This window comes from Epinephelus moara, chromosome 12 (genome assembly GCF_006386435.1).
Source record: "Epinephelus moara isolate mb chromosome 12, YSFRI_EMoa_1.0, whole genome shotgun sequence".
In the NCBI taxonomy this organism is placed as follows: Eukaryota; Metazoa; Chordata; class Actinopteri; order Perciformes; family Serranidae; genus Epinephelus; species Epinephelus moara.
The window spans coordinates 14,930,690-14,953,503 of record NC_065517.1 but is presented as its reverse complement, the minus strand read 5'-3'; the positions used below and the strand labels follow the sequence as shown (position 1 = coordinate 14,953,503).

General features: G+C 38.5%; 2 protein-coding genes across 7 annotated transcripts in view; one reads left to right on the top strand and one right to left on the bottom strand.

Annotated features, from left to right (window-relative positions):
* Window positions 1–33: 33 nt before the first annotated feature.
* On the bottom strand, window positions 34–5,878 carry LOC126398366 (hatching enzyme 1.2-like). Of its 5 annotated transcripts, none has more exons than XM_050057647.1 (12): window positions 5,798–5,878; window positions 4,087–4,140; window positions 3,958–4,011; window positions 3,821–3,871; window positions 3,688–3,741; window positions 3,553–3,599; window positions 2,882–2,951; window positions 1,667–1,781; window positions 1,054–1,226; window positions 542–623; window positions 241–362; window positions 34–132 (listed from the first exon to the last, which is right to left on the bottom strand). In XM_050057647.1, the coding sequence occupies exons 3-12, from the start codon at window positions 3,989–3,991 to the stop codon at window positions 104–106; spliced, it is 777 nt and encodes a 258-aa protein (XP_049913604.1). In that variant the 5' UTR covers window positions 3,992–4,011; window positions 4,087–4,140; window positions 5,798–5,878; the 3' UTR covers window positions 34–103. The 5 variants fall into 5 exon arrangements, with proteins under 5 accessions (XP_049913604.1, XP_049913599.1, XP_049913600.1 ...); XM_050057642.1 differs by lacking the exon at window positions 5,798–5,878 and adding an exon at window positions 4,218–4,336; XM_050057643.1 differs by lacking the exons at window positions 3,821–3,871; window positions 5,798–5,878 and adding an exon at window positions 4,218–4,336.
* Window positions 5,879–7,834: 1,956 nt separating this feature from the next.
* Window positions 7,835–22,814, top strand: part of igf2r (insulin-like growth factor 2 receptor) — a 53,590-nt gene continuing 38,610 nt past the window's right edge. For both annotated transcript variants that reach the window (XM_050057641.1, XM_050057640.1), the window contains exons 1-3: window positions 7,835–8,066; window positions 11,629–11,768; window positions 20,173–20,291. In XM_050057641.1, the coding sequence (XP_049913598.1) occupies window positions 7,933–8,066; window positions 11,629–11,768; window positions 20,173–20,291 (393 nt within the window). In that variant the 5' untranslated portion in view covers window positions 7,835–7,932. The remainder of the gene's footprint in view (window positions 8,067–11,628; window positions 11,769–20,172; window positions 20,292–22,814) is intronic.

Genomic DNA, 22,814 nt, shown 5'->3' with positions numbered 1-22,814 from the left:
GGCTGGCAGGTATGAAAAACCAGCAAACAGAGCAAGGGTTTTATGATTTTATTAAATATCACAGCAAATGCAGGTTAACCAAGAGGGAGCCCGCTCACTGATTTCATCCATACATCGATTTCATCCGCTCGTCTGAAACAAAAACACGTCTTAGTATTGATGGAATACCTCCTGTCTGCTTGAACTGACACACAAGAACAGATATGATGAGAAACTGTAGTCTAGTGAAGAGGATGTTACCGCAGTGGTAGAGTTTGTTCAGTCTCTGTATATCCAGGTGGCTGAGATGTGTTCTCTGACCCATCTGCACTCCGCTGTACTTTGACAACATCGTTGGACTTCCATCTAGACTGAAAAAATACCTGCAACGAAACAGAAGACTATTTGCCAAATTTATGTGCTATGGACTTTGAAGTTATCTTGTTCACCCCGGCTTGGTGCTCAATATTATCCTGTTAAACCAGTTTCGACAGACAAAATTATTGCAGTAGGATAAAATGTAAAAACATTTTTATATACAAGAAAAAAGGTGAAGACTTACTCTCCGTAGTGCATTATGGACTCGAGGTCATACGGCAGGTTCAGAGTGTTTCCACTTCTCATCTTGAAGTTCTTTTCTCTGCCTTTAAATCAGAAATTATTTATTACACCATGGTCTTTTCCAGTCATGCAGAAATGTTAAAACCACAGGAGCTGTGTTCAAATGTTTCATACTAATCTTTGAAATCTAAAGTACTTTTTATGTCTCATTTTTGTGAAATATAGCTTAATATTGTTGGAATGCTTTCTGTCTGCTCATGTATCCCTTTAGCTGAAAACTAAACAACTAAACTAAATAATATTGTGTCAGAACTGAGTGTGTCCACTTGGGGGCAGAAGTCGACTGTGACGACCCACCCAGTCTCTGGATAAACAAGTCCAGAGCACCTGGATGGGCCGTCACAGTCGACTTCTGCCCCCAAGTGGCCAAAGACATAAGTGCAGTTATGAGTCTGCAAAATGTACCAACAGTTTGGTGACAGTATTTTTCATACAGGGAATTACTGTGTTTACCAGGGATGATGCTCTGCCACTGCACATTGATATATTGATCCCGGTCCTTGCGGGTGTGTTCATGATGCAGCCCCAGAGCATGAACGATCTCATGGCAAAGGTTCCCCACGCTGCACGAGCGGGCGTAATACACCGCCTGGGCTCCTCCTCGGCAACCAACAAAGGATGCACAGCTAGAGAGATGAACAAAAACCAGTAAGACAAACAAGTCTGATTGATTTACTTGACCAGGTTTTAAGTCTTAAGTGCTATAACGTAGGCAACTCGACTTAAGTTTCTTGAAGCCGTTCCGCCTCTCATCCAAGAGGCTTTTTCAGTTCTAACAGTCTGTTACAGAGTTGCAGGCTTTCTCCTAATTTTACTTAGTTGGTCTTTATTTTCTTCAATCTTACATTACCAGGGTTGCTTTATTATAAAATCTACGATAATCATCTTAAAGTTTATTGATGTTAATGTGCCGTTGTGGGACTTTGTAATTTGGGTTTTGAAAAGTGCTTATCAAGGCAAGTAAAACAGAATCTTTCTGCACGGCAAGATACCATTAATGATAAGAGAAACAAATGCTTTTTTAATATTTTGGATGAACTGACCCTTTAACAGAAATGTCTCTCACCCTTTGCCATTCTTGAACTCCAGGTAGTTCAGCTCCGTGGTGCGTGGTATGAAGCGAATGCAGGTAAAATCTGATATCATCCTGAAGGCGGTGAGGATGTTAAACTCTTGATCAGCTGGTGGAGGAAAAACAAAGAAACTGTTTCGTCATCTGCATGTCAGTGGTCAAACATTAGACCTGGTCACTGTCCAAACACAAATCGTCTGTGCAATACTTAATTATTCTTAATTATTAGCAATACGTAATCGTGATGGGAACGAAAGAAGAGGTCAGGGGATGCAGTATAAAGAACAACAAAGTCAGCGTATGCAGGAGGTCGGGGTGGATAGATAGGTCAAAAAACACAGGACTTTTACCCAGGAGACTGCTGGTCATGTCCTGTGTGAAACCAAAAGTCAGTGTATACTTACTTTAACTTAAAGTAACACTTCACCCAAAAACCAAGAAGACATGTTTTCCCTCTTACCTGTAGTGCTGTTTTTCAATATAGATTGTTGGTGTGAGAGGTGCAGAGTGTTGGAGAGATCTGCTGTAGAGATGTGTGCCTTCTCTTGAATGTTGGGGAACTAGATGGCACTAAGCTTGTGGTGCCCAAAGCTTTAGCTATCTAATATAACAGCTCGCTTGAGGAGGACGCCATTAATATTAACATCTTGCTCTGACACTAGCACAAGCCTCTTGTCCATGAGTAGATGCACTCTTCCTTCTGCGCTGTGACACAGTTGGTGGGTGTAGTTCAGTAGAAAGAAAATAGTTCCCACATGATGCTGCTCACAACAAGGATGTGGATTATCTTGATTAACTGGGTCATGATTCTTGGAAAGGGACATTGCTGTTGAGTTTTTCAAATGTATTTTTTGGCACTTTGAGCACCACAAGCAGAGTGCCATCTAGTTCCACTACACTGAAAAGAAGGCGGACATCTCTATGGTCGATATCTCCAACACTTGGCAACTCACACCAAAACAATTTAGACTGATAAACAGCACTACAGGTAAGAGGAAAGACATGTGCTTTTGATTTTGGAGTGGACTGTCCCTTTAACAGAAAACATGATCCTTTCCTAAACCTAACCAAACTGCTACCTTGCATCTGTAGCAGGTACACTCCAACAGTCATACACCGATATGCTGTTCTGGGAGTCATTGCCAATCTACCTATTCTGTTGTTTCGGTATGTATGAGGACGTGTCAGAGCACAACAACAACAACCCACCCAGCTCATAACTGATGATGTAAGGCACGGTGGCTTCTGCCCACAGGGTCATTACGGCGTTCCTGTCCTCCTGTAAGTTCAGACAGCCAAACAGTTAGATATTATTACCACCATTTCAACACTCTTAATCACTTTAGTTTGATGTTTGAATCCTGTTTCCAGCAATTAATCTTAATGTCTAATAACTTCTGCACTTGTTTGAACACTTGCATAATATACAGTCTTGCAGTGCCAACATTTAGAAGACCTTCCTGCCAAAACTCAAGTGAAACAAAATCACACAGTATATATTTAAAAATTATTCACATCAACCATGATTTCCTGTGTTTTTGAGGTACTTTAATATATTGTCATTGTATTCTATTTTACAGGCTTTCTACACCACTAAATACATTTTGGAAACACATATTGTACTATATACCTCACTACATTTATTGGATAACATTAGGTATAGTTCAGGGTCATATTATTAATTTAAAATATAAAATCAATTGATAAATTATAATAGTAGTATTATAGGTTACCCAGCACTATATAAGATAGTTGGAATTAGCCGCACCTTTAAGAGCTACAACATTACGGGTTGACGGACGGACGAAAGATTTACTTTGGTACTTTAAGAGTAGGCTACTTTTAAAAAAATAAATAAATAAATAAGTTCTCCATCTTACCTGAATCAGCATGTCTCCCTCTTGGACAACCAATTCCTCTTGTAGCTCTGTGACATGATAAAAACAGTCATCGTACATCTATAGATTTATTTTTGTTATATTTTTGTTATATTTAACATTTAGAACATATTTTACCTTCCAAGGTTTCTGCGCTGGCTTGCTGTGGTTTAAGCATGGGAACAACTACACCTACAAAAACCAGAGAATTTAATCACATTGTTTAAAACACAAAAGAAATCCCAAGTCTTGAAAACCAGTGAGCACCAACCTGGGGCAGGACTAGTCACATTGTGGGTGTCATTTAACGGGACGACACCAGCTGACAGAGAGAAATCCAGTGAAATGAGGGTAGTAACAAGGTTATTTCATTTATGTTTATTTAATTAAATATACTGCACAATGTACCTTGTGTTTTTGCTGGCTTCGGCACACCATGCATAGCAGTGACAGTAACATTATCTACAGAAATCAGATGATTCCTCATTAATAATTTGTATATTTCAAACAGTGCAAATCAATCCAGTGAACACCAACCTGGGGCGTGACTGGTGGCCTCCTGGCTCGGCTGTACAGGGACACCACCAACAACTACATAAAACCAAAAAGTAAATAATAATAATCATGGTTCAGCAGGCTGTCTGCAGTTTGAATGTTTCAGTTGGTACCTGTCAACGTGCAGATAAAGACCAGAAGCCACATCGTGCAACACAATGAATTTCAATAAAGGCAGAAGCTGTGAATCCAAAGCCTCTGCTGGCTTTCTGACAGAGATCTGACAATCCAGTTACCATCAGGCTCCTCAACAGGTGTGATCACTTCACACTGATTATGACCTTCCAACTGCAGTCTGAACTGTAGAGGGCGCTCCAGTTTTATTTTTGCAGACTGCACATCTCTTTGTTTATACTGTGAACATTTACATACTCTTAAGTCAATATTTTTCATTTAGAATACATACTTTTATAGTACATTTCTATTTTATATTATGACTCTTGAGTGTAACACCACTTGTTTCCCTTCTCTTGCTTATTATGTCGACAGAATGCACCAAATACCAAGGCAAATAAATTCCTTGAAGCTTTGCCGATAAGCCTGTTTCAAGCTCTAGTCTGGGGAAACTCAGAGAGAAGATTTTATTGTAAAATGACTAACTGTGGAAGACTTTATTGGGCTAACTCAGACTGCCAGAACAAGGACTGTGAGCAACACATTTCAACGTAGGCACCTGACTGTTAATGTAAGACATGACTTGGAAACTGTGAACCTGTGCTTTGAAGTGTTCATAGAGGGCATTTTCTAGCATCAGTTTTAAGTCCAAATGTTATTGTTTTTAATTCTTTAATGTGTCTCATACATTCAGAAATGTTCAAGTGTTGTGAGAGAGTAGTGAGCAGTGAAAGCCATGTGGTCTCATAAAGATCAAAAACAGATGTTCAGGAGGGGAATTCTGGTGGCTGAGGGCTCTAAGATGCTGACTATGTATTTACACTATCCCCGAGTTTGGAATGGGCCCTTTGTTGCATGTCCTGTCATCAGTGGTGTAATGTAACAAAGTGAAAATACCTCATTACTATACTTAAGAATTTTTGGAAGTATCAGTACATTGCTTGAGTTTTTACATTTCTGTCAACTTTCATTTTTACTTGACTGACTATGCTTTTTTGTCTGGAGCCTCCTGTCTACAACGGGCTTGAGACGTGCCCTCGTTGAGGACTTGGCCCAGATTCCAGAGTTATTCTTTATCCTTAAGGAATCTGATCCCATGGTGGGAGCCTTTGCTGACGCAGACCCCAGCATGGACCTTGAGCATGGAAGACGAGTGCTCTAGGGAAGCCCCCTTTCATTTTTACTTGACTACGTTTCCTAAATGAAATGTGTACATTTACTCCGATACATTTCCCCTAAGCATCTTAGTTTCTTACTACAAAGCAGGGAAGGAAGTAGGGAGGAAGAGAGTGACAGATGAATGAAGGGAAGGGAGGAAAGGAAAAACTAGATTTTGTTCTTTAAATCCTTGAAGTTGTGAAGAAGAGTTTCATTTTAAAGGTGGTGTACAGATTATGACGACATTAACCTCCAAAGTCTCCAAATTCTGACCACTTTCTTTTTAATTACCAGCATTTAATTATACTTTGACTTTAACCACTTTATTGCATTTATTAGAATAAAATTACTTTTGATAGTATAGTAAATATCAGATACTTTAAGACTTCTACTCAAGCAGTATTTTAATAGGCAATGTTACCTTTTCATCAAATGTGGCTTTCAGGTACTTTATCCACCACGGCCAAGTCAAAAATGCTCCAAACAATACTTTGACGAACACCCTGGCAGCTCTTTAATGAGCTTTTCAAGTATGGAATTTGGAAATTAATGAATGCAGAGAAGAGAGTTGGAAGGATAAACACATCCAGATTCTTGAATAAATAAAGACTGAGAATATATCTGAGGGAAAACACCTAAAAATCCCACAATGACTGTTTGGACAGCTGGCTAGAAATGAAAAAGCTCAGCCTTCTTTCCTCCGTCAGTAATGAGAGTTTATGTGATGGTCCAATATGGCCACTAGAGGACGCAATAAGACACTTGTTGCGATGAAGTGTTTGGCTCTGCGCCATGAGGAATGCTGCGTTCAGGTAACACTGAACATACAGGACATAACTGGTAGAGCTGCATACCTATTGTTTTAGTAAGTGAACACCTGACTACTTGATAACACTAGGAGGTGAATGACGCGCTGGTCTTGTCATCTCTAATGCTGCATTCAGGTGCCATATAGACAGAGGACATATATGTTCCAATTGGAAATGTACATTTAATCTTATAGGCAGTGTGTTAGTTAATAGTTATTATTCATACTCTGTGTGATGGACCCCAGACTAGAGTATATGACTATTTTGGGTGTTTCAATTTCTAACTTGAAGTGACATCATTAATATTTTACAAATATTAGATATATTATTTTAAAGAGAAAGAAAAAAAAACACTTGAAGATGCAGACACTGAACTGTACATCATAATAATTAGAAGGGGTAATGGTGAGGTTTTGCCCTGGGTCAACTTGACCAGAGGACTGAACAGCAAATCCTGTGATTAGTGGACAACCTACTCTACCACCTGAGCCATAGCATCCTTGGAAACTGAATTGTAAAGACATGTTACAATTGTAGCAGCAGAGGCAGCAATATCCTCAATTTTAGGTCAGTCCTTCAAAACACTATTTCCCTTCACGTTACTGTACAGTGTTGTCATTGAGATCATCCCTGCCTGGTAAATGCACATGTAGTTCAAACTCTGATCCATAGATTATCTGCTCTTTTTGTGAATTACATCCTGAAACTTGCTTATTTATTTATTTTTTATTTATTTATGTACAAATTTGCTGTGGAAAAATATTACTAAATTAATAGCTGACAACATTCTCTCAGATTTTACCATTTAATATATATAGAAATGCTGTATTTTGGTGCTATGATAACTATGACAAAGATATTATTTTTTTTAATTAATCTCATTTTTATTTTTGTCAAATTTCACATTCACAAATGTAAATTTACTATTAGAAAAAAAACATTTCTGTGGATTTTTAAAGGAAATTGAACATTTATCAGCGATTCCGTCCTCACAAAACAAAGAAAAAAAGCTATGAAAATGATAAATGTATGTGATATCTTCAAAATCTTTAAATGAGCCTTTTGTCACAAGCCAAGTAGAAAAATTGTCTTTAATTCTATTTTAATTGATGTTATGTTTTGTTACCTTTTTTTCTGTTGGGTACTGCTTTTAGTTTTGTTTTCTTAATGATTCATTTCTATATATGATTCTGTTCACGCTGTATTTCTGCTCACATTATATCTTATTTTAAAAGAAATAGTTCAAACTCCACACTCAGTTTGTAACACAGGCTTTCTGCTTAAAAAACTTAAAATCCTGATGACATCATCAAGGCTACTTCTCTTTATATCTTCTGTACTTTCAGTTTTGGTGCTTTAAGAATTTTTTTTTGTGTAAGTATATTTCGATGCTAATTGTGATGCAGTTTTATTTAAGCAACATTTTTAATGTATGACTTTAACTTCTACACTGTGGTACTACCTTTTTCTAAAGTATAAAATCTTGTTTCATTAGCATGTAAACAGCTACTCGGCAATTAGTCTCGCTCACCAGACCTTTCTCAAGAAAAGAAAGTCTCGGCAATAAACCTGATTCATCCAGTTTCCCACAGACCATGAAAGCGGCATCAGTCAGCATCATGAGAGTCATGTGATGCCTTGTCATGTGGTGCATTCACTTCCTACTGATTTGCTCCAGAGCAGACAGACTCTGCCATATCATGTCGTCTTAGTTGGGCTCCACAGACTATTATCCACCACGGTAAACATGTCATTTCGGTGTAAATCTAACCGCTGCTCCCCTCTGAAGCTGCTCGTGTGGTTAGTGTTGTGTCTGGGATGTTTGTCGGTCCGGTCCGGAGCGGAGGAGGACATCAGCCCGTGGTACCAGGACCTCTGCAGGTAATAGCTAACAAACACACCTCTGGCTGACACTGCAGCTACCAACACAACAAATTCAGCTTTCAGCGTCTTATCATGTTATGTACACGCATCTAACGTTACAAACTAGATTTAGCTAAGAAATATGTCAGTTGGTGGATTATTGGCTTATTATAGACATGCTCACACACATCACACAACCCCTTTATAATATACGAACGTCTCCTGTTAAATGTGGCTCATAAACAAACAGTCGCCTCTTTGTTTCAGTTACGTTATCAACTTTTAACTTTGCACATCCAGCGTCCGCTCTCTGCGGTGTAAGCTAGCTAACAGCGAATGAATATAATAGATGTCTTGAGTGCTAAAAACGTGCTGCTTGTTAAGTTTTATTCAGATAACTTACTATTGAATGAAATGAGCTCCAATACGCAGTCAAAATAGTCTCCAGTCAAAGCAGTTGACGTTAACGTTTATATTTTTGAATTTTATCAAGCTTAACTGTAGCTAACTGCTAACGTTGCGTGAAAAGTGTCATGTAACTAGCTAACAAGCTAATAGATGTTAGCAACGTTTAACTGACATGACCCAGAGGAGGACAGTGGCACAGCTGCAACGGATAATCAGTATATCGATTATTCGCGCCCCAAATAATAAATTGGAAAATATTTTGTTAATCATTTAAGTCATTTTTAAGCAAAAATATGTTACTTCCAGCTTCTTAAATGTGGTGATATGCTGATTTACTTGGTGTTACATTATATTAAATTTAATAAATTGGGATCTGGGAATACTGGTTGGACAAAATAATGTATGTGATAAGGTCACTTTAGGCTCAAATATATTGTAATAGGCTTTTCTCACTGTTTTATAGTGTTTTGTAGACCAAACAATTAATGGAGGAAATATTTGAAAGATCAATCAGTAAGTTAACAAACACAATGGTTAGTTGCAGCCATAGTTACATGACATGACTCAGACAGGGACAATGGCATGATGGCCTCTGTTAAAAGGGCAACTACACCCATTTGCAAAATTCTTACATGTTATTTCTTTGGTCCAAGACAGTGCAAAAATATTAGTAAAGATGAACAACTCTTTCCCAAATCCAAACATTTGTGATGTCATAGGGTAGGCATGTCTAGAGTCAGGCCCGCAGACCAATTTTAATTGGCCCTCGGCTTGACTTTTAAAACATAGGCCCATATGTGGCCCTTTAGACAATAATGATTAATTGAGCAAGATCACTTAACATTTTTACCCTTCACCTCAAAATGATGGGGCTATCATATAGATCAGCATCCCCTAGTAATAGTTTACTAAAAGATAAAAATAGTTGAATTTGTCTCACTTTTTTTTCCCCAACACATTTGATGCGAGAATCAGTTGGCCCCCAGGTATTTTCACGTTGTTTTATCTGGCCCCTATTCAAAGTTTGGACACCCCTGTCATAGGGTATAAAATCTGGAGCTGCTTCACAGACAATGAATGGAGAAAGATGTTCTAGATGGCACTGAGAGCACAAAGGCGAATGATCTGAGTATGTGGGAACATTTTCTGTTTCTAAACTGAGAACACTACAATACAGTAAAGCGCATTTGGCTGTAAGAAAAAAGAAAAAAAATGTTTTTTGGGTCCACAAATCAGGCTCCCATTTATTGTCTATGGAGCAGCTCCAGATTTTATACCCTGTGACATCACAAGTTTGAGACTTCCATCTCTGGTTTCTAGCTTTGAGAGACAGCAGCTCATTTTCACAAATATTGAATGAACTTTCCTAGACCATGGAAATAACATACTGGAGTTCTCAGTTTAGGTGTTCGACTGTAATATGTTGGGGTTTGGAAATGTTGTTTGGCCAAAACAAAACATCTGATGAAGTCACTTTAGACTTGAGATTATCAGAGCAAAATCTTCTCTCTATTGTAAAATGTTTTGTTGACCACAACTGATTGGTAATTAACATAATGTTTAGTTGCAGCCCTGGTTAAATGACATGACTCAGAGAGGGACATGGCATGACAGCCTTTCCATAAAGCAGCTATAAAACAGAGAGCAACACTGTGTAATTATATCAAAGCTAAAGTGAGGATTAAAAGCTGTTGCCTGTATACAGTGTTGTCTTCCTGCTAGTGGAGCACTGTTCAGGCAGCTGCTGTTCAAATATTGACTCTGGCGCAGTAATAAGGCAGTAATGATAACCAGGTAACTTCTAACCTGTAAGGCCAAGCTGGCTGCATGTAGGCTCCTTGTTATGGTGGCATTTGCAGAAGTAGGTCACAGCAATACTTCAGTACATATTCATTCATGCTATTATGATAATATTCATAACTAGCTAGTGGTTGGCAGCAGTAGAGGAAGTTTTCAGATCTATTACTTTCGCAAAATGTACATAAAGTATCAAAAGTAAAAGTATTGATAGCATTATGTGTTTTACTATTATGTCTGATGTGTTTGCATTAATATCACTGCTGCATTATAATGTGTATGTTGCATTTTACTGCTGTAGATGTTCAAGGTTGGTTTCATTGTATCTCCTTTATATACTGTTGGGTAGTTTAATCTACAGCATCATATTCTGTAAGATCATCATATGTCTGTAGCCCGGCTGCCCTGTAAGAACCATGTATCTCTAGAAAGTCAACTTTTCATGGTGTCAGAAAAACAGCCTTGTTTTCAGCTTTGTGACGATGCATTTTCAAGTTGATCCAAGAGGGTTTTTTAAGAGTTCTTCCAGCTCAAGAAGTAGGAGAATATTTGGTTTGGTTTTCAGTGGTCAGAAAGGGTAAGAGAATTATTAATCAGAGTTGGTTCCGTTCCACCAGTGACTAATTCTTTTGCACATGCAGGACAATAAAACATATACTTATACTCAACACTTGTAAAAATGAGACAAAAGAGTCACTGGAAAACTTAAGTGTCTGTTCGTATACAAGTAGGAAGTGATTCATAGGTTACAAGACAAAGCATTAACAAGCATAAAAGACAAAAATGCAACACATAAGGGCTCCAGCTGAAAATTACTTTCATTATTGATTAATCAGTGAATTGTTTGATCTCTTAAATGTCAGATAACATTGAAAAATACTTGTCACAACTTCCTAAAATCCAAGATAACACCTTGAAATTGCTTATTTTTTCTCCAGATTCTAAATATATTCAGTTTATTTTTATGAGTCAACGAAAAGCAGCAAATTGACAAAACTGATACGCTGGAAGATGATAATTTTGCCATTTTTACTTGAAAAATGATTAAATTTAAATTCTACAACAATCAATCATTTAGAGAATACTCCGCACACACACCGCATACACCGCATCATTCTCTATTTTCAGACATCTTAAGACTGAACAATTTATTGATAAAAAAATAAATACATCAAAAAGTAATTCTAAGTTCTGCGCTTACCAATGTTATCATTGTTGACAGCTCTGTAAATCAGTGAGTCAACAAAAAGGAAAAAGTCTCTAGACTAAAACTGATTCAATGCTGCAGGGCTGAGACTTAATGTGTGTCCGATTTTTGCCTTAAATCTACTTTTTCTTCTTTACTTCATCTCTTCCATTCCTTGTTGTCTTGCAGTTATAAATGGGAGGCTATAGACCAGGATAATAAAGTCAGCTACACACTAAGGCTATGTGAGTCTTCACCATCAACCAGCTGTGGCCCCGGCACCGCTGTCTGCGCTCGGGACCTCACCACCAAAACGGACAAGTCTGTCGGTGAGTACAGTCCACAGGTGTACAAAAAGCTTCCTGGCTTCCTGCTTGTTTGGGAGTGAGAGTTGGTGTTTATTTGTCTTGACGAGAGGCTAGTCCAGAGTTAACAGCACAGTAAACTGTTGTGCAGTTTTGGTGTTTGCTAATAAAAGCCAGGTAAAGTCTTGTCATCTTGCTCCTGAGGAACATCACAACAGTTTTGCTCTGTGCAAGCTGATTTCCAGCTCTGCCATCTTTGCTGCACTTTGAACATAATCTCAGTCAGTTCCACAAAGCGACAACACCCTGTGTAAAGTTGCAGGTTTCAGCTTTAAATACAGTTTTGCAAGAGTCACCTTTGTCCACAACAGGAGACATACTCGGTGTAACAGGAGGAAATAGAACAATAACCTGTTGTAGCTTTGTATGCTGCGGTGTTGTTGTGCAGGATAAATTATGTGTGCAGTGTGTTCAGAGCAGGTGCAGGCCAGAATCCAACATGTTGACCGTCCTTTGAGCAGCCTGATAAGGCGCCCAGCCCATTATACTGCTCTGTTAAAATCTTAATTACTTAGTTCATGTTTTTGAGCAGCAAGGTGCATGTGACTCTGATGCATCCTGTGTGTCATATGACAGCCGCAAAGCAGAACATTTAATTGCTCTGCAGGAAAAACTCTACACTGTAGGTGTTGTTTATATAGCTGTGGTGCTTTGTAGTACACTCCATCGAGTCTGTGTCTGTGTGATGTGATCACAGATGTTTTCAACTTCAACGTGCTTTTGTTTGACCGTTCAAATCATTGGCCATGTAGGCAAAATAGAGGAAGGTTATTGATCTTGTTAATAGCTGTCCTTGGTCTTGTGTCCCAGGTGAATGTTTGTGTATGTGAACAAAAAAATGAGATGCATATTTGTGGAGACTTCCAGGTGAAATATGTTCACAACTTTTGAAAAATCACGTTTTGTCATTACTGTTGGATTTTTTTTTGTAGTTAAAGCCAGCATCAGACATGCCAAACACTGAGTCCTGTTGCTGACATGATCGCGGAGGGGTTTTCCAAGTGAAGCGATTTTTTTTTATGGATCACTCTCTCAGGGCTTTATCAGTACATTAGCAGATCTGATCTCTGTGCTGATGAGGCTGAATCTGCTGCTGCTGCTGCTCCTGCTGTGTGTCAGCAAGATCCACATCTTTGTCCCAGACAAGAGCCCCTCCTTGCAGGCTGGAAGTCAGGCTGGAGCAGGAGCTATTTAGATTAACATTATTTATCCAAACATTTTTTACTTAATCACCAACTTAGATTTATATAGAGTATATGAAACCAAGATAGCCAGCTGGCAGCTAAACCAGCGCTATGATGCGACTGTTTGGGATGTACAGATGATGAACAAAAAGCAAAAAGCAGAAGTTAAATTTAAAAAGTCATCTCACCCTCACAGTATTTGTCACCCTGTCACATCACACTGTTAAAACTTTGATAGGACTCTGGACTTCTAGTAGACCAAATCTAAAATGTATACTAATGTAAATAACAGTGGATAATCATCTGTATGTATACATTTGTCATAGCTAACTAGCTTTGCTAGCTTAGCTACTGACTAGCTTTCCTCCCAACAGACAAGACTCATAATTTATTCGGCCACATTGAGGTTTTGTCACTTGAACATAAACATATATTATTTTTTCTAGCTTTAGTTAACTTAGTTTTTATATTCTCAATAAAACTATGTTTCTCATTGAGTAAAAATACGGGGCTTCTTGTCCTGGAAGGTCTGATGTGTCTCAACAGCTTTAAACATTGTCCTTCGAATTCTTTAACACTGTAATTCAGCAACACTGATCAGGAAATATTACTGAAAATCCCAGATAGTGTGTGCCCAGCTATGCAGACCAGATGCTGCACATGTGCTGTAAATACATATTTTTAGTTTGTAATTTTATTAGTAATTAAGGATCTCAGCCAATTTTCTGTTGTATCATTTCTTTTTGGCCTTTTATTTAGTGGTTAAGCTGTGTTAACATTGTGTGTCACTATTGGAGCTTTATTTGATTCCTTCCATTCAGACCTGACCTTCAGTGAACAGAGACAGTCCTGTTCTCCATTTAACCTGGCATAAATTGATTAAACTGAATTTACGACAGTGGCTGTCATGCCTTCTCTTTGAAAGCAGAAAAACAATCTTGCCCCACACAAATTTAAATTTAATAGTATTGGGGAAACAGTGGAGCAGAATCAATTAGTTGAGCAACCTTGAATAAATGTAATATGATTTTTTCATTCAGTTTTTTATCAACTAAAAGCCCCAAGTCTTTGTTGCCTCCAGCTTCTTAAATGTGAGTAATCGCTGCTTTTCTGTGACTTATATTTTAACTGGCATATCTTTGGATTGTCAGTGAGACAAAACAAATCATTTGAAGAAATCAGCTCAAGCTCTCAGAAATTGTGATGGGATAATTGATTGAAATATCTGAAGAGATTAATCGACAGTGAAAACAACAGTGAAAACAAAGAACATTATAAGGACACAAACTTCCTGTTTTGTCTTTACAGGAGTCAGCCTTGTGGAAGTTATAGCTGCAATTACTAAGTGATTGAAAAAAATAATAGTTATTTTGGTAATTGATTAATTGTTTCAGTCATTTTTCAAGCAAAATCAGCTTCTTGAATGTGAGGATGTGCTGATCTTCTTTGTCTTACGTTACAGTACTTCACTATTTTGCGAATGAAACGTCGAGGCTTTGTGTCTGGATCTCAAAGACTAATATTTTTAGTGTTCTCAGAGCAAGATATGCTTTATCTTAATGTCTTGACTTTAGGTTTGACTGATCAGTTTTCTTGTCAGACATTTCTCCAGCTTGTATTTTCCTTTGACTTTGCTGTCAAAATGAAACTTATTAAGGGACTGTACTCCTCTGCATACACACAGCAGGTGTTATATATTTGCATAATTATGGTAAATGGACCTGCACTTGTATAGGGCTTTTTTTCCATTCACACACTGGTGGCTGAGGCTACCATATAAGGTGCCACTTGCTACTCAGTTTGTAACACACCGATGGAAGCATCATCGGGAGCAATTTGGGGTTCAGTATCTTGCTCAAGGATACTTAAACTTGCAGACTGGAGGAGCTGGGGATTGAACCGCTGATCTTCTGATTAGTGGACGACCCGCTCATCCTCTGAGCCACAGCTTCAATTCCTAAATAAACGTAACATACTAAAAAGTGGCAGCAGTGGCCAGACTCAAGGTGTACGTAATACCAATTTAAAAACTTGCCGTTTGATCAACGAAAGTTTAAAGTTAATAATAAAATGCTAAAGTTTAAAAACCTTTGTCATTGTCACGAGACATAGTTCAAAGTGATTTTGAGCAAATATATATATTTCAGAATTTGATTATGTTCCTCGATGGAAGCCTTTATTGCACTCAATGTGTTCAAGGACTGTCAGAAATTGAAAATCCAGGAAAAAAAATCTGTTTTTCTTACAATAAATGGTGTAATTTTGTTGATTGTTTTTTTTTTCTTCTTCGAAAGAAGCCATGCCTTTCAAACCCAATGGCGGCTTGGAGTTTTGAGGGTGTTTTAAAGCCCAAAAATTACCATTAATTACCAAAATTACCACCAACTTCCTCCCCATTGCTTTAAAAATGATTTGAAGTGCCCTCCACTGTTTTGCACCACTCCCTCCCCTCTCATAAATTACGTACAGTCCCTAGCTAACTTCCCTCGCTGGTGTGAAAGCCCTCTTGTTTGTTTATTGTTTCCACATCAATCAGATTCATTCAACTTTAGTTCTGCTCCACATTTTTCCACCCCAGGGTCACATGAGCCCCCCTGGAGAGCAGCGCCCCACAGTTTTTGAAAACCACTAATTAAAGAATAGGTTAGCCCAGGGTAGCAGTGTGCTGTTTCTGTTATCATTCATTAACAGACACAGTTGTGATGCAGTTTTAGAAGTTTAATAAGAAAAGACTCTTTGAAGAATGAATTGACCTGTGGAGAGAAATGCAAGCATCTTTTTTCTTTCCTTTTACACATGGTGTCATAATTACACAGTGCATGCTGTGTATGTCACATTAGCTACTGTAAACATGAACAAGAGGCATACATTATACATACAGATCACTTAGATTTTGAGTATTGAGGGGGCTGTGCCTCAATTTCAGTTACGTCACTGTCTTCGATTTTGCCCGTGACCTTTCTGAAGACGAAGAGCTGCCAGACAGAGTTATTTCAGAGTGCCACAACAACAACTTATCCTGCAGTCTGAGGTCGTGACCTTCCCCCGGTGACAAATTGGTGTTTGGTAGCTCTCAGCCACACAGTGTCATCTGACTCAAATTTCTGAGGACAATGAGCTGTGTTGCTCAATAAAGGCTCTGGACTGAAGACTGCAGGCTCATGTTGTTGGTGTGAGATATATTTCCAGCTTATTTTAATAAGATGTACTCAGTTAGTTATTTCATAAAGAGGAAGATCACGTGTGGAAAGTGAAAGAATTGCAAACAAGAAGCGGTGTGGTCAGATGAGTTGCAGTTTAATCGTATTAGCTGACTTATCACATGACACAGGGACGAGTCATCGAGCATAAACGCTCTCAAACACAAATAGACCCAAATGTCACGCTCTACTCGCTCACTCACCAGCTCTCCCTCCCTCTCGGTCTGTCTGTACTGCTTACTCAAGGTTTTATTCATGCTGTCTGGTTGACTCTGCTCAGAAACCACAAATGGTCCACCCTCACAGTTTGACATCTGTGTCTTTAGTGGTTCCTCAGTTTAAAATGTTTAAAGCAACAATCACTCACCTTACCTGTAAAAAGATGTGTTGCTTGGCAGTTACAACAGATCACATTTGTTCACACATTAAAAAAAAAAAAAAAAATCAAAATAAAGGCTACAACTAGCAATTATCTTGTGTTATCTATTAGTTATCAGTTTACTTTTTCGATTAATCTTTTTTCTTTTAAAAATAAAAGATAGTGAGATGTGTCCAACACAAAGTCCAAGATGACGTCCCTTTGACCAGCAGTCCAAAAGGGAGAAATCCAAAGATAATCAATTTACTGTCATGTGAGACAAAGGAAAATATGAAATCGTCACAATTTAAAAGTTTAAACTAGGAAATATTTTTATTTATCACTATCATTTCAGCTCTAATAGTAACACAGTGTTATAACACAATACATATGTATATTTAATAATAAAACTCTGAAATTATCCGTACTGTAAAAGTGTATTTTTACTTGTAATACTTCAGTTATACTGGGAACACAATCCTGGTGTACTTTTAGGGACCGTTTGTTATATATGAGGGGAGGGAGAGCAGGTGGTGCAAAACGGGGAGGCATGTCAAATAATTTTTTAAGCACTGGGGTGGGACTTGTATGTCTTATTTTGGCTTAGAGGAGCGACAGACAACTTTAAATGGTTCTATTTTGTAGTTATAATAAATGCCCTCTGAACACCAAAGCCAGTGAGTGGGTTTGAAAGGTATGCTTTTGTTTAAAATCGCCAAAATGCACCATTTATCACAGCCAGAAACTGTACAAACAGAAATTACTGTCGGATATTCAAATCTCCGACTGTCTGAACACATCATGGGAGGAAGGCTTCCGTCTTAAAAACCAATTTATTCTACATTTCGCATTTAAAATGTCGTCACAGACTAATTGTCTGCACTAACCCGATCTGTCAAAAACAATAAAATCTTCACCCTGGCGTGTACGACAAAAGTGACAAACCAAAGCTTACTTCAGCTTCAGGATTTCATTTTCAACTTTTATCTTTTAACATTAACACATCAAATTTATAAGGTACACAGTTTATTAAGGAAAGCGGCCATTATAGGTACATGTTGCTAATGCCAGCAGTGTGCTACAATGTGTGAGTATTTGTGTGTGTGTGTGTGTGTGTGTGTGTGCGCATGGGTGTGATATTTAAGCGTATTAAATTTTGTTTGTTTTGTGCGGTAGAATGGGTGGCTGTCACACACCCATATTCTGCTGAGGTGGCTATAAAGAGGATTTACATTTTACTTAAGCAATCAGCTGTTTGCCTTGGTGATAACTATCATTCCTGTGCTCTTTGGTCATTGCATTGGCTCCAATCCCTACATTTGGTGTGACTATTAAAAAAAAAAAAAAAAAAAAGGTAGGGTCAAGCATTTTCCCCCAGTCACTCAGGGAGGCTCAAGGAAAAATATTTGAATCTTTGAGGAGGGCCAAAAAAACAAAGTCACACCCCTGCCACCCCCTCCTCTGATAAATAAAGTACAGTCCCTTACTTTAGTAATGTTTTAAAGGACAAAGAAAAAACAGCAAATCCTGACTTCTGAGCTTTAACAGAAAATGTTTCAGGTTCCTCTACTCAAAATGTTCAGGGTAATTTCAGTGAAACTGTGCACACACAGGATCCACTTCTTTGCTCTTTATCTGTTTGGTCAGTGTCTTGCAAACTGTTGTTCCAAACTGTGTCAGATAATAACTAAGTGTTTATCACAGGCGGTAAGGTTGAAGCAGTGCAACATGCTGGGACATGAGCAGCGCTTCAGCCATGCATACAGTAGCTTTTGGTGTTAGTAGGTCACAGTGTTGTGCAGTCACATTCCTTTATGGTCCTCTGTGATAGCAGTCCTGCCATATCAGAGGGAGCAAAGAGCACTCACACACACAAACACTTTAAAGGCTCATGAAAGTTTCTCTCAGACTGACTTTGAAGAATGATCAAAAGAAGACATTTATAAAAGAGGTGAAAACTTTTGGTTTTCTTTTTAACAAGAAAACTGAAAATGCAACCAAAACACAAACAAAAGGGATGAGAATGAGGTCATTAATTAGTCACAGATACACAAGTACAGTTCATTACACAGGGGATTTCTAGTTTAAATGCTTCACTGAAAATGTGCGTCTAAGGAATAAGGAAACATTTCTGATTGAGGATGCAACAGAGACAAATTTTAGCTCGTCCTAGCCTTACATTTTGTAACACATTTACAGACATCAGTTATTCTCACTGTCGGTTCACTTGCTGACCTGCTGTCACTTTAAGTTCTCCAGTCTTAAATGTTCTTCACATGCAGAACATTTCCCACCGCTGTCTGGTTCCATTCAGATGATAAGTAATGACTGTTTACTGGCAGCAGGGTCAGAAGGATATTATGGTACAGACTTGTGTGTGGCGTGGGTCAGTAGAGGTTGGTGGGTAAGACATTAGTCTGTCAGACTGTCTGCTACAGTGACATTCAGGGATACTCTGTCTGAGAATAAGAGCCTGTGTGTTTTTCTTTTATTGATAAATGATTTTTATTAGATAAATGTCTTCATAATCTTTTTATGGTAAAAACGATTCCACTATTTGTTGCTTTTTTTTTTCCCCACAGAGTTTGAGAGTTCGAACAGGAGTTGGCAGGGCGTTCAGTGTGACAATGACATTTAGACAATATAGTAAATAAGCTAACTGCACTAATGACAGATTGAATATGTGCAACCATTTTTTCCTGACATTAGATGTCAAGTATCCTGGTAAGACTATCGTGATGACGTGAGCTCAACATTCTGTATCAGTCTTACCTCAGTGCAGCCCCATACACTTTTAAGTGGGCAGACAAACTCCTTCAGCCAGTGAGCGCAACAAACCACGAGGGAATGTCTTTTTCATCACCAGCAGAACCAGTTGATAAATCAAGCTTTTGCCAAATCCAGTCAGAGGAACGGTGAAAATGTCTTTTCATTCAAGAAAGTTTCAAAGTGCATACTCTTGTTCTTGTTTGATCATTGTTATATGACTTATTGCTGTGTTTTCTCTACTAACATTAGAGTTAGCACTTGTTGCTTCAGAAGCCACCATTACTGTTCTGCAAGCTGAGGCCTTCATTTTACGTCATCAACTTCAAGCTGTCTCTGATTGGCTACTGATGTTGTCAATTACGGTGCAGATCCTTGATTGGCCTCGATTGGATTTTAATTTCTGCAAAGTGTTTTGGGCGGCACCAAGTCCAGACTGATGCAGAGAGCAAAACAGAATGTCATCAGGATGGTCTTACCAGGCTAGATATCAAACAAAAGTCAGAGACTGTGCAGTATGAAGTTGCTGTGAGCTGTAAATTCATCACTTCTAAGCAAAAGGCAGAAGGTTAAGTTATCTCGGAGCTTTACGGTGCAAAGTCTGTCCTCCACCCCAGCAGCTGCCTCTGTGTCTGCAGCAGCCTGTACCAGACAGCAAAGTGAAAGTGAGGAGTGCTCACTCTGCCACAAAATCTATGGACTAAAACGTCCCCAGATTTACCCTACACTGCACACTGACTGGCAAAAAAAAAAAAGAAGAAACGTGTTTGACATAGAACAAATTCTACATAGCTGTCAAACAAAGTGGAGGGTTAATGCTCTGTAATTGACTGATTGTTTCTCTTGTCTTGAATGTGCAGGTGAGCTGTCCCTGCAGAGGCTCTCCGGCACAGTGCTGGATTACAACAGCACCGAAAAATGTCCAGGAAGCAACAACAACATTCAGACCAGCATCAGCTTCCAGTGTGGGAAAACCATGGTAAGACTCAAACACCCAAGAACATGTTTTTAAAATGTGCTCTTCCAGGAGCTGTGTTTAGGGTAATACACAGATGGGGCTGAAGGTTAGAGACGCAGGTTTGTTCACCGGAAGGTTGACAGTGTGATTCCCGAACAGGCCGGATACATCTGAGTGGGAAAAGTGAAAGCGGAGCACCTGCTCCTCTCTTATTACCACCTCTGAGTTGCCCTTGAGCATTGGCAGTTATTGGTATTTGGTATTAGCTGCTTTTGTTCCTGTGTGTCAGCTAACACCTGGTCTACATTGTCTGCTGTGTCAGAGTCACGAAAACAGCATCTGTGAGTGTCTGCACCAGATCAGTTCAACAACAGCACTGCTTGGTTTTGAGCACTTACAGCCTAAAATGTTGTGTGATATATGTACTTGTAGGCTATATTTAAAGTCCCTAGCTGATGTATATATGAAGCCCATTGTGTCTGCTTTACATACTAAACCCTCCTCTTATTTGCATTCATGAAGCATAATTAAAGAGCGAACGAGTGTGCAAGGTGTTTCCTTTACTTGAAAGAAATCTAAAAAAGCTAAAATGACATTTAGGTGATACCAGAAGCTGCTGACAGCTGCAATGACAGGAAGTGAATCTGTGAGGAGAGATGATGTAGGACACTGACAGTCACCTGCTCTGTATTTCTGCTTAGTTTATTTAGTTCTGTGTCTGTGGTTTCAGGGCAGCCACGGGTTGACATTGTCATTTCCTGTCAAGTCAGTGGAGCAGAAGAAGATGATCTGCGTTAGATTTTCAGTTTACAAGGTGTAAAATGGAGAAATGGAAGTGGCTTTCATGAAACTTTTCAAAAAGTTATCGAATGCTGAAAAGAAGAAGTGATGAGAGCCAAATGCAGATAGATCTGAATTATTGATTGACTGATTTCAGGAAGTTAAAGTGAACAAACACCACTTTAACAATTAAAAAAGCTTCCTTATGTTTAGGTCCTCTATGTTTAGATTATTTACTATATCTCTCTCAAACTGACTTGGATAGTGTAGCACAGTGGCTGGGACATACTCTTCGCCTTTTGCTTAATGTGTCTCAGGTTAGATTTGGTATCAGACTTTCAAGGCTAAATGGTAATGTTTTAAGTATGTTGATGATACTTAAGTTTTACTTTATTATGAGCGTGAACTTCCTCAAATTTTGTAATAAGCCCCTAATATTATTTTATGACGTCAGAAAGTGTCTTTCTACATTTAATGTTTCTCACCAAAACTCACTGAGTGTACTCTTGAGTAGAGTTGTACCGATACCGATACCAGTATTTGAAATGCCTCCGATACTGCCTAAAATGCGGTATCGGGTATTGGCGACTACAGCCTATGACCAATCCGATACCACGTGATGCCTCACGTCATTACACATACGCAGGCTACAGGCAAATGAAACGGAGCAGAGTTTAAAAAGCATTCTACTGTAGCCTTTAAAATGTCTTTTTTTACCAAATTGTGTGGCTGCACTTTAACCTGTGTCTTGATCTATGTCAACACTGGATAACAATAACAACAAAAAACGTTTCATGGCATTAGTTCTACTATTATGTATTTATTTCTTAATATTTTACATATGGAGTTTTAGGAATTGAGACATACAACAATTCATATCCCATCCATTTTTTTTTTACTCGCTGGTATCGGATCAGTACTCTGTATCGGCAGATACCTAAGGTTCAGGGATCAGAATTGGTATCGGGAAGGAAAAAGTGGTATCGGTACATCTCTACTCTTGAGTTCTTAAAAAAAAGGTGTCAGATAATTTTTTCATGAAACATTTGCAAAGTCAAGTTTAAAATCAGCATTTTTTACATCCATTTTTATTTGCCTGCAGTCTTCTTCACTACCTATTTAACCATGGCTGTGTATTGGCAAGAATCTGGCGATACAATACAGGGATTACAATTTAATATATTGCAATACTCTAAACCAGGTGATATATTGTGATGTTTGTTTTTATTCTAATTTTAGGAAAACTGTCATAGTATAAAGGAAACACCACCAGGACAATTGGATCTGTATTTGTATTTATCACAGTTCCTGTAACATCCAACATCATAGTACTTTCTTTTGTACAGGCTGAGCAAAGGAATCAACATTACCCAAATCGTTAAAAAATACAATAAAAGTGCTTGCAGGATTCTTTAGGTACATACATTAAGGATAAAATGTGAACAGCAAAAAGTCGAAGAAGACGAAGATATACTTTATTAATCCCTGAGGGGAAATTCAATTTGTTTTACTCTGTCATAAACACACAGGCCCGAAGTACACACACATGCACAAACAGGACCTATACATGCATTAAATGGAGAGATATCAGAGTGAGCACTGAGCAGTTGGGGGTTCTGCACCTTGCTCAGGGCACCTTGACAGGGCCCTTGATCCAGCTACAAGTACACACTCATTTTTGGACTTGAACCTACAGTTCTCAACACAAGTCCCTATGGATTGAACTACTGCCGCCCCAATACATAATCGATAATGTTTTTAGAA

What these genes read in the sequence shown, in the direction of transcription:
- LOC126398366 (XM_050057642.1), bottom strand. Translation starts at nt 4,251, where the DNA reads ATGTGGCTTCTGGTCTTTATCTGCACGTTGACAG. An exon ending in GAAGCCAGCAAAAACACAAG is followed by an intron (nt 3,872 to 3,957) that starts GTACATTGTGCA and finishes TCTCTCTGTCAG; the next exon opens with CTGGTGTCGTCCCGTTAAAT. An exon ending in GTGGCAGAGCATCATCCCTG is followed by an intron (nt 624 to 1,053) that starts GTAAACACAGTA and finishes TCTGATTTAAAG; the next exon opens with GCAGAGAAAAGAACTTCAAG.